The following is a 15,657-nucleotide window of genomic DNA, read 5'->3' on the forward strand; positions in this document are numbered from 1 at the left end:
TATAAATGTAAATATTAGCCAACCATTCTATGAATTTGTCCCTTGATTATAGAGGAACCCAGCAACGTGACTGCTATGACAAGGGACCCCATCCAAAGACCTTCCAGGTCTATGTGTTCTGGCTGGAATGCAGATATGCCGTAGATTACTGTATAATCTGGGTGGAATACAGGCCTGCCCTTAGCACATGCCTTTAATCCCTAACAGTGAAGGTAAAGTTGGTTTGTAGAAGGAAGCAGCCACGTTTGAAGGTGTCATCTAACTGAGGGGCAGACAAAATGACGAATCAGAGAAAGATTCGACGGAATGAGTCAGAGATAGGATACGCCCAACTCTCATGAGAACGGCACAGGAAGGGGAGGCTACTTTCAAGCAGCACACGGAGAGATGTGTGGTGTGTGGTGTGGCAGTGGCAGTTTAACTGCACAGTTGTTCTACTGAGGAAGCTTCCAGAGAGAACAAACTAGACACAGATGAAGACAGAATGAGTCAGAGAATGAGAAGGAGCTGGAAGATCAGAGCGGATTGCCACAGTTAATAAATAGAAGGCCAAGCCAAGCAATTCAGGGAGAAGCTGAGAGAAGCCAGGCTGACTCGGTTGTCTTGGAAAATTAGACTGTATGGAGATAGATGTTTCCAGCCCTAGGCCTAGGGAGAGTAGAACAGGGACAGAAGCACTTAGCACTCAGCAAAGCAGAGTGGGTATCGTTCGCACCTCATCCCGTCAGCTGAGAGAATAAAAGTGAAATTTACACTTGATGGTTTCTAACTTATTTTTTATTATTACTTCACACTGCTTAGACTGTAATTTAAAAACAAACAAACAAACAAACAGAAAACAAAACAAAAACCTGGTAGCCGGGCATGGTGATGCACATCTTAAATCCCAGCATTTGGGAGGCAGAGGCAGGCAGATCTACGAATTCCGAAATGGCTAGGGATACACAGAGAACCCTTATGTGGAAAAAAGGCAAACAAACAAAGACACGAAAATCCCTCTCATATGACACTGAGGGGACTAAGGTGATGACTGAAGTGTCTGAAGGTAACCAGTCATAGGAAAACACTCACGGTTTTTAAGAGATCAAAATGAGAAGCAAAGCTTCCTTTGCCTTTGATACTCTCTAGAGTCATGGATAAACACTGACTAATCTGTAGCTTACCAGGAACTAATTGCTGGTGTAGTAAGTGGCTCCTCCTTTGAGATGTGTGATGGCACAGAAGCACATCTCAAACATTCCTCCTCTCCAGAAGAAGGTTTTGGTCTGACGGGCAAATATGGAGGAAGATGGGCTTATTTGATTTAATGTCGAATCTTTCTCCCTTCTTTCCTGGGAACTAAGCAAGTGCATTCCAGGTTCCAGGGCATACGATTTGGAAACTATGTGGTCTGTGCATCTTTTCACTTTCACATGCACTGAATAAAGCAGGATTCACTATCAAATCTTTTGTTTCCTCACCATTTTAACTGAATGCTTCATTTTGTTTTAGTACTTAAGAGATAATAAAAAAATATTCCTCACCAAACTCCCAAGGGTGAAGAAGACGATGAAAATCCGTCCCAGGGAAGTCTTGGCCACCACATCCCCAAAGCCAACAGTTGACATCGTTGCCGTCACCAGATAAATGGACTCGAAGTATGACATCGTCTGCGAGTTTCTACCATTGAGCCAGGGGTCACCAGAATTTTCTACCTGTCCAAAGAGAGACGGCAAAGGAAAGGTCTGTGAATAGAAGACAAGGGAAGAAGGCAAACAGTGCATCAATGTCCCCCGATTCAATCTGAAGGCAAGAGCAAATGACTGGGGCTGCTGAGAGAGCCCTAGGATTTCGAGTGGGGACCAGAACACCACATTTCCACCATCTTGATTAGCATTGACCTCTGCTGGAGGCGTGTAGCATGCACCCAGATTTGGAAAACCCTACAGAGCGGGTGCTTCCTGCTGCTCTGAAGGCCTAGAACTACATCCTGGAGCCAGCAACCGCCCTCCATTTTCAGAAGACAGGAAAAGCTAGTGTGGAAGTGAGCGTAAGCACATGACCTTGGCTTCTAAGGACCAATAAACTTTCCAATGGATTGGAACAAGGTGGTGGTACCATCTTGTGGGACAGAATCCCACACAGAATAAAAGGAGAAGCCAAGCGAAGCATAAGCACTCATGTCTTGTAGCGTCCTTACTGAGGGCAATACAGCCCTGCTGCCTTACTCCCCATGGCGTCCTCACCATGACAGACCATATCCTTAAATAGGAGCCAAGACAAACCTTCCTTACATGGGCTTTGTCAACTATTTCACCACGACAACGAGAAAAGTGATTACATACGCACAGACTTCTGTTTGTATCCTCATACTAATACATAATTTACAGGTACATATTTATATTTAATATAGATTTACATGTAATGTATCTATTTATTTAAACATGCAAATTTATAACACAGATTTATATTTAACTGCCTTTTGTCCCTCTTTATGGACAAAATAGCTTCTGTATTTCCGTTTCTATTAACAGAGACGATTAAATATTGATAATTATCTGAGGAAATTAAATTTCTGCTTTCCAGTTGAGAATAGGAATGGAGGGGGCTGGAGAGTTCAGTGGTTAGGAGCACTTGTTGCTCTTCCAGAGGCCCAGGTCACAAACATGGAGGCTCGCAACTATTTTTAACTCCAGTTCCAGGGGCCCTGACACCGTCTTCTGCTTATGTGATATATGCCATACATGTATGTAAAGCACTGTACATTAAAAAAGAAAGAAATCATAATAAAGTTAAATTAAATTTAAAAAATAAAGAAGTCAGAAATAAATGTAAAGGACTGGAATGGAGAGTAGAGCTGACATCACTTCTTGAGTACTTGGTCACTTTTTACAAGTGGTGTGCCAAGCGTCAGCCATTTCCTAAATTTGCTGAGTTTATTAAGTGCAAGTCTTGAGCACTGGCAACACAGGGTGTCATGTAGCTCAGGATGACTCCAAACTCCCGACATAGACAAGGATAACATTGAATTTTTGCTCCTCCTGTTTCTACCTCCAAAGCACTAGGATTACAAACATGTGCCGCTACACAGAGTACACCATGTATATGTATATGTGTATGTATTATGTGTGTGTGCATGTGTATGTATTAGGTGCATGTGTATGTGCATGTGTATATGCATGTGTTATGTGCATGTGTATGTGTCATGTGCATGTGTGTTATATGCATGTGTATGTTTATGTGTTAGTGTGTTATGTGTATGTATATGTGTTATGTGTGTTATGTGTATGTTATGTGTATGTGTTGTGTGTGTAAGTGTTATGTGTATGTGCATGTGTATGTATATATGGTGCTGGGAATTGAACACAGAGCTTTGTGAATGCTGGGCAAGTACTCAATCAACCATGTTATGTGTATGTGTTGTGTGTGTAAGTGTTATGTGTATGTGCATGTGTATGTATATATGGTGCTGGGAATTGAACACAGAGCTTTGTGAATGCTGGGCAAGTACTCAATCAACTGACCTGACAGCCTGAGCTCTGGGTCCTCACTAGTTTTTAAGGCTGTGTATATCTAAAAATGAGTTTGAACCACACATATTGAGGAGTGGTGCATTTAACTCAGCGATGGAGCACGTGCCTAGCAAGGGAAAGGCTCTGGGGTCAGTTCACAGCTCTGGGGAAAAGAAAATAAATAATAAAACTACAAAGCAATGGAACCAGGAAACCACAGATATCAGTTATACATACATATACATATACACATACAGACACTTGCACACATATGCATACACACATACACACATACGCATATACACATATACTCACACACATATACACACATATGCACACACATGCATACGCAGGCGCACACGCGCTCGCGCACACACACACACACACACATACACACACTTGGTTTCTCAAGACTGTGCTTCTCCATATAGACCTGGCTGACCCCGAACAGAGATCTGCCTGCCTCTGAACCCTGAGTGCTGGGATTAAAGGTATGTGCCACCATCACCTGGCTCTCATATTTTGAGATAGTGCATTGAACTAAAATCCGTCTTTGGTAATATCTAAACATAGAAATCAGTATTATCCTAGAGAATATGACAGGCAGACTAAAATTAAACCTCAATTAGAAGGTCTTCATACAAACTTAAAGAACCTTAGAAAGTTCACCTTGATGTCTTTAGGCATATTCGCTCAATATTTCAAATCCCTTCTCAATGCCCCAGCCTCTCTGAACTGCCTTTATGTTTACGATGGGAAAGAGCCAACAGCCTCGGTCTGGTCTGTAAATTCATTCTGCTCCTCTTCTTACCATGGCAACATGAAACTGTCAGTCAATGGGGAATCAATGGGGAGTGAGCTGAATTTATACTAAAGAATTATAGGGGGTTGGGGATTTAGCTCAGTGGTAGAGCACTTGCCTAGGAAGCGCAAGGCCCTGGGTTCGGTCCCCAGCTCTGAAAAAAAGAACCAAAAAAAAAAAAGAATTATAGACACGTGCTGGTAGAGTTGTTATCTATTCCAACTCCGTTCAGCTCAAACTGAGTTTCATGTTTTTCAGGTTCACATTTCAACCTTAGATAAGACATAGCAGGAAAGAAGGAGTCACGGGGGCCCCCATCTCCTCACCTTCTCATCATTTGTAATATAATAACCATGTAATAATAACGTGAACCTCAACGATCGCATTAGATATTGTGATAGTGGATCTTGAAGGCCAAGTTGATCGGACTGAGGAGTACTGTGAAGCTAGGGGAGGAAACTTCTATCTGCATCTGTGAGAGCATTTCCAGAGATAACTAAGGGAAAACACCCATTCTACATGTGGATGCTGCCATTCTGTATGCTACCGGTGTTCAACAGAACAAAAGCCAAAAAAACGAGAGTTCACTAAAGTAGGTATGCTCTCTTTCTCCATCTTACCCGCTCTTCTCTCCCTCTCTTGGCTTCCTGGGGGTGGTGTTTGAGCCTGCGGTGACCTCCCCACCCTGATGAACTGAAATTTCTGAAACTGTGAGCTAAAGCAAATCCATCCACTCTTAAGTTGTTTTGTCCGTGTCCTTTGTCATGCTTACATGGTAGGCATGCTGGCTGGTTTTTTTGTCAACTTGACAAAAGCTAGAGTCATCTGAGAGGAGAGAGCCTTAGTTGAGAAAACACCTCCGTAAGATTAGGTGGTAGGGCAAGCCTGTGGGGCATCTTCTTAACGAGCGATCGATGGGGGAGGGCCCAGCCCATTGTGGGCGGAGCCATCCCTGGGCTGGTTTTATAAGAAAGCAGGCTGGGCAAGCCATGTGGAGCAAGCCAGTAAGCAGCACCCCTCCGTGGCCTCTGCATCAGCTCCTGTCTACAGGTTCTGCCCTGCTGGAGTTCCTATCCTGACTTCCTTTGGTGATGAGCTGTGATATAGAAGTATAAGCCGAATAAACCCTTTCCTTCCCCTAACTCGCTTTTCGGTCGTGGTGCTTCATCGAAGCAATAGGAAACCCTCAGACTGGTGTGCCTACCAATGTGCAGGCATCGTTTCTCTGGTTATGACATTTGTCTTTAAATGCATTAATCACTATATTTTGCCTCTTCATTCTCAGCGTCTTACTTTCAATTCACCTCCTCTGCGGTGCTGTTTTCCCTTGCAGGCTCATGATGGCAAGATAAGTTATGTAGACTTTCATACATGCCTCCTATCGTCTTCTGGTTATTGATCAATGCTTCCGAGCCATCAGATGCTACTTCCTTTTGCTTCCTTCTAAAAGCCTTTCTTTCTTCAGCTTCTCTTCTTGAAGATCAGTGACTGCTCCAAGTACGACAGAGAGGGTAGATTCATCTCTGCATGGACCGGGCTGGACCGAGAACCATGTGCCGACCAGGGAAGAAGCAACCATTCTTGTCCCAGGATGCTGCGGGACACATCATGAGGAGCACTTCTTGTGATTCCGGTGGGAAGTTCTCAGGCTCAAAGCAACCCACAGACGGGCTTTCTTCGACCCGGCAACTTTATTAATTGGGAGTCGCTTCCCTAGGGCACACTTTGTCTTTCCATCTGCGGACGCTTCACTGCAAAGCGTTTCTCTGGGAACACACGTCAGAAGTCTAGGACACTGAATCAACTGTGCGCTGTTTATGGTTTTTCTCCTTAGGTATGTCTCTGTCTATTTTCTTTTTTCTTTTTTTCGGAGCTGGGGACCGAACCCAGGGCCTTGCGCTTGCTAAGCAAGCGCTCTACCACTGAGCTAAATCCCCAATCCCCACAAATTTTTCTTAAATGTATTAATGGTTAGCTGAAAGATTGTTCAAGTATGGGATGGTGAGGCAGGGGATAATCATGACTTTTCCTCTCAAAGAAGTCTGCTATTTTCTGAGCCGGTGAATAAAGCGCTTTAGTTTAGGGTGTTTTGCTTCTAGTTTTTGATGTTTTGGTTTTGTTTGTTTGTTTGTTTGTTTCTTTTTTTTTTTTTTTATGTTTTCTTTTACTGTTGTTTACATTCTCCAAATCCGTGTGGTTCAAAATGGAATCCTCTCTGTCCTCTGATGGTTTCTCCTTATTTTTCTGAATGAATTCCTGACAAAGACTTCCTTTCCTTGAGGTCCTGTGTATCCCGAATGCTCCCGTGCTTAGACGGTTGAAGAAGAGGCTTCGAAGATTCAGAGACGCACCCGGGAAAGCGGCGCGTCCGGTACCAGGCAGCGGCTATTCTGCTGACCCCTGGTGACCCCTTGAGAGAATGGGTCACCAGACTCCCATATTCTCCCATGGAACCCAGAAATACACATGTATATAATTGTTCCTTAAGAGTTAGCAACTAACAAAAGAAATGAAAAGCAGAAGATGAAAGAAATAATCAGACCAAACGAAACACGCCTTCAGGCCACGGGGAGCCTGAGAGCTTCTCATTGGAAGAAAAGGCGGAGGTTATCATCTTCGTGGCGTCTCCTCTAGAATTCTGGGATAGCAATGGCGGCTTCTGCCCTGGAAGGAACATGACTCTTGGTCCAACACTCTCAATGCAGAGATGGAACTGCCCTCTCTGCTGTGACACTTCAGGAAAATCTCCCGTGCGGAACAGTCAGATGTGGCGAAGCTGGTTTCAAAAGTGTCCAAGGTTCTAGCAGAGTCGGCATTCAGTATTTGACCGTTTTCTTTCTTTCCTTCCTTCTTTCCTTCCTTCCTTCCTTCCTTCCTTCCTTCCTCTTTCTTTCTTTCTTTCTTTCTTTCTTTCTTTCTTTCTTTCTTTCTTTCTTTCTTTCTTTCTTTCTTTCTTCTTTCTTTCTTTCTTTCCTTTTTTAGATTTATTTGAGCACATTGTATCTGTCTTCAGACTCACCAGAAGAGAGCCTCAGATCCCATAACAGATGGTTGTGAGCCACCATGTGGTCGTTGGGATTTGAACTCAGGACCTCTGGAAGAGCAGTCAGCGCTCTCAACTGCTGAGCCATCCCTTCAGCTTTAAGAAGCAGTGCTGTGAATATTTTTATATTTACCGTCTAAGTTAATTTTGAGAGAGACCCTCAAATCAAAAGGACTTTTCTTTTTGTTTTTCTGATGGCTTGTGGTCTGAAGGCTTTTAGCACTACACTTTAATTCTCTCCCAACTTCTGATAACTCTAATGTCCTCCAGCAGTGAAGCCTGAACCCTTTCTACTGAGGAAACTTAACAGTGCCTCAGTCTGCCAAGCAGAAGCAAGCCCTTCCCTGTGGATGTTTCCAGAAGAACGTGGCTGGCTCCAAATCTCTTTTCCACAACAGCTCAACTGCTCCCAGCAACCATCCAGTTTTAATAAATCTGGAACTCGTTGGTTGGCTCCCCTCCCCCAGCTCTGGACAGGCACGTGCTCTACCACTGGTCTGCACCCCAGTCCTAGCTTCTTTTTTTTTTTTTTTTTTTTTTTCGGAGTTGGGGACCGAACCCAGGGCCTTGTGCTTGCACCACTGAGCTAAATCCCCAACCCCCAGTCCTAGCTTCTTCATTCTTTCACGTTTACAGTTACTCAAAATCTAAGAATCCTCAAACCTCCATGAAGATTTATCAATAAATCTTACATTTTATATGTCATAGACCTTTAGACCTGAGGGGATTTTTCATGAACACCAGATTTAGATATACTGGAAGAATAAACAAAGCTATCTTGATAATGGGAGGCAAAAAAAATTATGATAAATGAGGGTTGGAAATAAAAAGTAAAACCAAAAGGGTAAAAATAAGAAGATGAGGGGCTGGAGAGATGGCTCAGCAGTTAAGAGCACTGACTGCTCTTCCAGAGGTCCTGAGTTCAAATCCCAGCAACCACATGGTCGCTCACAGCCATCTGTAATGGGATCTGATGCCCTCTTCTGGTGTGTCTGAAGACAGCTACAGTGTACTCTTATGTTATGAATAACATAAATAAATCTTTAAAGAAAAAACTTTTAAAAACATTAAGATGATGAACCTCTGGTGTGGACCCTCTCCAGTTTCAAAGAAAAGATGCTCACACTGGGGACTAGAAGGACGCTCGCACTGGTGGATGCCACTGGGGACTGTGAGGAATTGCTTACCAGGTGAAGGAATCCTGCTGCTGTGAACCAGGTACTGATAACAATTGACATCAGTTTGGAAAGCTTCACTGAATTACTAAAAGAACAAGTACAAAAGAACCATTAGGTCTTGCAGGCAGGTTCTAAATCAACACCAACACACAGTCCTCCGGGGCTCAGCTTTCTGCTCACCATGTGGCCCACGGGTTGGAAGGTACAGCATTGGTGGGGCTCTGCCCTTACCTTCCAGTCTGCATGGTTCCAGGGCCTCTATATCATTCATGTATGCGATAGGACAGCTGGAAACTGACCCAGTATCAAGTGTATTGCTTTGAAGTTATAGATTTTTACGGCATCATTCATCGGCCTGGTGTTTTAGAGGCATGGATGTGGATCAATAGTCTATCAATTTGTAAGGTTACAACTTTGTATAATGAGGCGGAACAAAATGGCAGGAGTCCAGATGTGGACTTGTAATACAAGATTCCAGTAGATTACAGCGACCCAATGGCATACGCTGAACTTATACCAGAATCACTGAGGCTGAAGTCTGTCAAGAGGCTTATGTCTGTCAAGGAAAGCCTTAGAGTTTAGTAGAAATAGCTTCGGTTTCTGGCCTGGCCATTTGTCACGTAAAAATAACCTTTCCAGCTTTGATTTCTTCACAGTGCATAGTTAACACTGAGATGTGCCTAGATTATAATATGGATATTTCTAATAAGAGTGCAGCAATGTTTTAAAGGAGAGAGTTTAAACTTTTATTATTATCTTCTGGGAGTATTTAATTTGCACTATTTTTATGTATCTGTAATGCTGGGTTTGAACCCGGGACCTTGCATCTGGTAGGTGAGAAGTACCAGGCATGGATTTCCCTCCCATGGCACAGGTCTCAAATCCAAGCAGAGAGCGGTTGGTTAGGCCCATGACAGCAATGCCATTGCAGCACAAGTGGGCACACGTGGTGGTTTGAAGATGCTTGGCTCAGGAAGTGGCACTATGAGGAGGTGTGGTCTTGTTGGAAGAAGTGTGCCTTTTAAGAGGTGGGATTCGAGCCCCCTCTCCTAGCTGCCTGGAAGCTAGTTTCTCCTGTTTGCCTCCTGTTGCCCTCTGTAGAACTCTCGACTCCTCCAGCAATCATATCTGCCTGGACGCCTCCATGCTTCCAACCATGATGATAATGGACTGAACCTCTGAACCTGTAAGCCAGCCCCAATTAAATGTTGTCCTTTCTAAGAATTGCCTTGGTCATGTATCTTCACAGCAGTGGAAACCCTGAGACACCCATCTTGTCTGGCAAGTTGGTCTTGTGGTCTGTAAAGTTCACAACTGGGGAAGTAGTTGCCTTTTCTACCACACAGCTTGCACAGCATCGTCAGAGGGGGACTGTGAAAGCCAGCCAGCAGGGAGGAAGCTTTCAGCTTACTCTGTGTTAGGTAACGAAGGTGTGTGGTATCTTCAGCAACTTATCACCTATTCCCTGTGGACAACTCCGAGAAATGACAAGAGGCTGTATTGTTTGGGGGTCTCTGATCCCAACCAGGAACTCCATGGGAGGTAATCTACCCCTGGCACTGGGGTTCGTTTAACAATCCACAGCTTCCCAGAGCAGCTTTCGCCAGCCACATGGAGAGAGGCAATTCTCAATAATGAATGTATAAAACCAAAGCCTCTGTATTGGCTGATGGGTTTTTTTTCTTTCTTTTTTTTTTTTTTTTCCGGAGCTGGGGACCGAACCCAGGGCCTTGCGCTTCCTAGGCAAGCGCTCTACCGCTGAGCTAAATCCCCAACCCCTGGCTGATGGGTTTTGTTTTGGTCTTTTTGGTTTTGTTCTGGGTAGAAAGATCTGGAATTAAAACCAAAGCTGACTTACACACTGTAGTTTTGCAAAAACAAGGAATGTGTAGTCTCTGTACAAGGACTGCAAGGTTTTCAGCCAGGGAGCTAAATGACAAATGAGGTAGTGAGTGAGTGACAGGCACCACAGGTGCCAGGTGAGTGACAGGCAACACAGGTGCCGGGTGAGTGACAGGCAACACAGGTGCCGGGTGAGTGACAGGCAACACAGGTGCCAGGTGAGTGACAGGCAACACAGGTGCTGGGTGAGTGACAGGCAACACAGATGCTGGGTGACAGGCACCACAGTTGCTGATGGTCCTGATTTTCACCCTGGAGTCCTCTTGGGGCACAGGGAGCTTGAGGACCAGTTAATGTTTTCACTTCCTAATCCAAACTGCTAAGCGACAATGCCAGACAGGGCTGAACTTACCTGGTCTTGATGACTTGCAGGATCTGTAAGATTTTAGGAAGTTCGAGCAACCGCAGAGCTCTTAAAAACCTCAAACCTACAAAGCAACCAGGAGAAAGTCACCTGAACTCTAACGTGGCTGAGATGCATGCACGGAGCTTTCCTGGAACACTTCAGTACCACGTGTTGTAATGTAATGTCACAGGTTTTTTTTCTTTTTTTTTCGGAGCTGGGGACCGAACCCAGGGCCTTGTGCTTGCTAGGCAAGCGCTCTACCACTGAGCTAAATCCTCAATGCCATAATGTCACAGGTTTAAGGACATGGAGTTCACACCCTGATTCTGAACGTTTACTGACTACTGTTACCCAGGGCATCTACTTCTGTAGTTCCTCATCCATAAAATAGGATCCACCTTACAGCTTTGTAGATCTAATCTTAGACATGTAGAAGATGCCTTGAATGTAATAAGCACTGTGCATTTTACTCAACTCTTCTTTAGAATTTATAGGAAACTTTACTTGAGTCTGTTAAGCTCCTGACTATTCAGCTTTTCAATAATCCTGGTTTTTTCCTTTTCCTTTTTTTTTTTTTTTTTTTTCTAATAACAGCAAAAAATAAAATTGGGGTGTTTTTTTTAAACAATAAATAAAATATGAAATTTTATTAAAGCTGATTTATTTTTAAAAGCCCATGCATGGGGCTGGAGAGATGGCTCAGCGGTTAAGAGCACTGGCTGCTCTTCCAGAGGTCCTGAGTTCAATTCCCAGCAACCCCATGGTGGCTCACAACCATCTGTAATGGGCTCTGGTGCCTTCTTCTGGTGTGTCTAAAGACAGCTACAGTGTACTCATATACATGAAGTAAAAAAAGAAAGAAAGAAAGGGGAAAAAAAGCCCATGCACTATTAATACACCCACCTTAGAGATAACACAACTAATGAACAATTCCCATTCCAACCATATTTTAATATGAAGACTGGTCTTGAGAAACCAGGGCAGACTATTCTTTGAGTCCATATAAGATCCCAGCATAAGGGACCACAGGGGCTGGAGCCTTGCCCCTCCGGTTGTAGATACAATTATTCTATCAACAACTATTGAACACCTGCTGTGTACCAGGTGCATGCTGGGATCAAGAAATGATTTCTGGTCATTCTGGTGGTGACAAATCTAAGCACTAGAGAGGCAGAGGCAAGTGGGTCTCTGTGAGGATAAGGCCAGCCAGAGCTACATAATGAGATCCTATCTCAAAACAAAACAAAACAACAAAACCAAATGTTTCTGTAAATACAGTACAAAACTCTACAGTCAAGAGAGAGCTCTTCGAAATGTCCATGAGGGTCTTAGAAAGACAGATATTCTAAATGGATGTTGAACAGTCTGAGGCACTGATTACCGATTGCCACAGCACACTTACCCAGCCAATTACTCTTCAAATAATAGGAAATAAAGGTTGGTGGGATGGTAAAAATGTCTACGATTGAATTCATCTCCAACCAGAACTTGATCTTGTCTTCAGCCGCCCAAAACTGAAACGGAAACAAGACGCCCACATTATATTACCCTTGGGAGTTAAAGAAATTATTTTTCAATTACTTTATGTACGGGAGTATATTTTGTATATAGATAAGTGTGCATGTTTGAACGTGTGTCATGTGTAAGCATGGTGCCCATGAAGGCAGGAAGACAGTGTGGGATTGTCTGCAACTAGAATGATGACAGCTGTGAGCTCTCATGTAGGAACAGGGAACTGAACCGCAGGTCACCCGTCAGAGCATGAAGTGCTCTTAAACAATGAGCTACTTCTCCGTGCTCTACCTACCATTTTGAATTTTGAAGGGACTGCGATGGATAATTAGTGCTTTGCTATATTGCAATCATTAAATGAAGACTCAGTTGCATGCTATTTAGCATATGTAGAAATATATACATTCGAAAGAATACACAAATGCATACGTACTACATAAAGAGATGGTACTTTGGGTGAAGGGTGGTGATACACACCTTTAGTGCCAACACTTGGGAGGCAGAGGCAGGTAGATCTCTGTGATTTTGAGGCCATCCTGGTCTACAAAGAGAGTTCCAAGCCAGCCAGAGCTATACAGTGTGGCCGCTGTCAAAAACAACCAACCAAACAAAACAGAGCAAAGGAGAGGGAGAGAGAAATGACTGTTCTATCAATGAGCATATAGTCTATTTAGCAGACCCCAACCCTCACACTTTAAACATTTTTGAGCTTCCAGTTGTTCCTAGAGATTTCTGTTATGTCTATATATACAATATATACATTAATATAAGTCATAATTCTTATAGATGTGGGTTTTTATACATCTATGTGTATGTCATATACATAGAGCTTATTATCTGTGATCAGTGAACATGTATGGTTCATGGCAGTCTCCAGTGAAAAAGCTTGCAAAAAGCTTCCCTGGCCGTTGTGTCTCTGAGCTTCCTAATTTAGGTTAAGAATGCTCCACTTGGGGCTGGAGAGATAGCTCAACCTGTGAAAGCACTTGCTGCTCTTGCAAAGGACCCAGGTTCAATTCCCAGCACACATAGGGTGACTCACAACCATCTGTAATGGGATCTGGATCTGATGCCCTCTTCTGGTGGGTCTGAAGACAGCTACAGTGTACTCATATATAATAAGTAAATAAATCTTAAAAAGTAAAAAGTAAGATGGCCGACACGCCATTAGTGTAGCACTGACGATTAACCTCTCCTAACTTCCGGTTGTTAGTAAGGCTTCTCCAGTGGCAGACCAGAAGCCAGGAAGGACTGCAGACAGGGTGTTTTGTAACGGAGTCATTCTCAGGTGTGTCAGAATTCTGGACCTGGCTTACACTCTCAAGCCCAGGAGTTGTGGGTCATGTTAAATATTTATAACTTGGGGCATAGGTCTTCTACCCTTAGAGCCTGAGAAGCAAGGGAGCTTGAGCAACTAAGGGGCACGCAGGCCGCTATATCGACGTCTGGGGTGGGGCTTGGTCGTTATTGCTTACCTAGGTACTTACCCTCAACCCAAAGTAGAAACTAAAGAAAGCATTGAAACTCAAATCCACATGGACAATTTTGTCTTCATATGAAGAACACTTTCTAACAGGGCTGCAAAGAAATGGGAACATTGTTGCAAAGATAAACATTTCAAAACCTGTGTCTACAGAGCAGAGGTAGAGGTCGGTTAGGCAATACATATACTAAACATGAATGGTCCATTCAAGACTTCCTCTTGGGAAAGAAACTATATAAAACTATATAAAAAGCCACCAGACCATACGTGGAGCTCAGAGTAGTAGGAGAAGGACCCACCACTCTGTTAGTCAGTTTTGTTGAGTGGGGATCCAAAGCCTCAGAGATTATATGGTCCTCTCTGGTTGAAAACCCATCTATCTAGACAAGATCGACCTTTCAGTTCCTCTTTCTACCCCTTTGAGACAAAGTTACTTGATATCAAAAGAATGGATTTGAAACAAATTCAAAGATGGTTTCTCAAAGACATGTTAGGAGTTCTTCATTTTACCCCAGGTGGGTATTTTATATAATTCTCAGAGGCTGGGCATGAAGTTTTTAGTTTTTAAAAAAAACACTGTCTTAGCCTTGATTTATACAAGGGGATGAACTCAAGAGAAGTGAGAAAAGGTTAAAGTCTTAAAGCCTCAGAAAGGTCTCTGAAGATACCCCAAGGACTTCTAGAGGAATTCAGAAGCCTTCCTAAGGGGCCCCATGGCAGGAAACAACACTGGAGGTTTAGTGTCCTAGAAGGTTTGAAGAGCAACTGTATACCCCACCCCAACACTAGAAACGGAAGTGGCAAAATACAGGGTGTGATGGTTTGTATATGCTTGACCCAGGTAGTGGCAGCATTAGAAGGTGTGGCCTTATTGGAGTAGCTGTGTCACGTGGGTGTAGGTTAAAGACCCTCATCCTAGCTGCCTGGAAGTCAGTCTTCTAGCAGCCTTCAGATGAAGATGTAGAACTCTCAGCCCCTCCTGCACCATGCCTGCCTAGACACTGCCATGCTCTTGCCTTGATGATAATGGACTGAACCTCTGAACCTGTAAGCCAGCCCCAAGTAAATGCTGTCCTTATAAGAGTTGCCTTGGTCATGGTGTCTCTTCACAGCAGTAAAAACCTAAGACACAGGGCAAAGGCATGCATTAATCACACAACTGGAGTTTGTGCTTCCTGATTACCATTTTGATTAACTTCTGTGTGTGGTGGTGGGGCCGGTGTGCATGCATGAGAGCAAAACTATCTGACGTCCCTGAAGAGAAAAATTCTAAAGCAATTAAGTTTCTCATAAAGCAGACAAGAGTGATGGTGTTTTTACTTACTCCATTGAATTGATGAAATAGATCACAAGAGACCCGATGCTTAGCACAAAGACGAGGATCACCTACGAACAGAAAAGGACAGAGACAAGATGCACTTCTACTTCACTGGCATGGAGTAAAACAAGCCCACAGAATTGTGTTTTCTGCTTTAAATGAGGTAAATGTTGCCCTCTGTTTTTATTGTTGTGTGTGTAATGGCTTTGCCTTACCTTACCTTTTGTACGGGTAGCGCTGCATTCACACCTTCATTTATGCCTGTATCCATCCATTCATTCATTCTTCATTCACTGAAGGAAAGTGGACTAAGGCTCACTGAGCCAACGTGTATCCATTGTACTTACCTAGTCTTAACTTCACTTCGGAATAAACGGGGTACTCTTTCCTGCCCCTCCTAGAGTTTAGCGAATGTTTACCAAGTGCTTAGCGTGTGTCAGATGCAATGTCACTTCATTTCATGATAGAAATGAGGGCTCATAAATATCAGTCTTGGGCTTGAACTGCCTTAAGGACTTTTCCCCACCTGGGAAAATGTTCTGTGAGCGGATAGTGAATGCTTTTGCTATGCTGTATCTGGTA

General features: G+C 43.5%; 1 protein-coding gene across 1 annotated transcript in view; it reads right to left on the minus strand.

Moving 5' to 3' along the window:
- Nucleotides 1-15,657, minus strand: part of Kcnu1 (potassium calcium-activated channel subfamily U member 1) — an 80,227-nt gene that overhangs the window by 54,165 nt on the left and 10,405 nt on the right. Inside the window, 6 exon segments of the mRNA XM_032919343.1 lie at nt 1,524-1,694; nt 8,524-8,599; nt 10,769-10,844; nt 12,165-12,276; nt 13,762-13,852; nt 15,082-15,143. Coding sequence (XP_032775234.1) covers nt 1,524-1,694; nt 8,524-8,599; nt 10,769-10,844; nt 12,165-12,276; nt 13,762-13,852; nt 15,082-15,143 — 588 coding nt within the window.

The sequence above is a fragment of the Rattus rattus genome, chromosome 13 (assembly GCF_011064425.1).
Source record: "Rattus rattus isolate New Zealand chromosome 13, Rrattus_CSIRO_v1, whole genome shotgun sequence".
NCBI classification, from domain to species: Eukaryota; Metazoa; Chordata; class Mammalia; order Rodentia; family Muridae; genus Rattus; species Rattus rattus.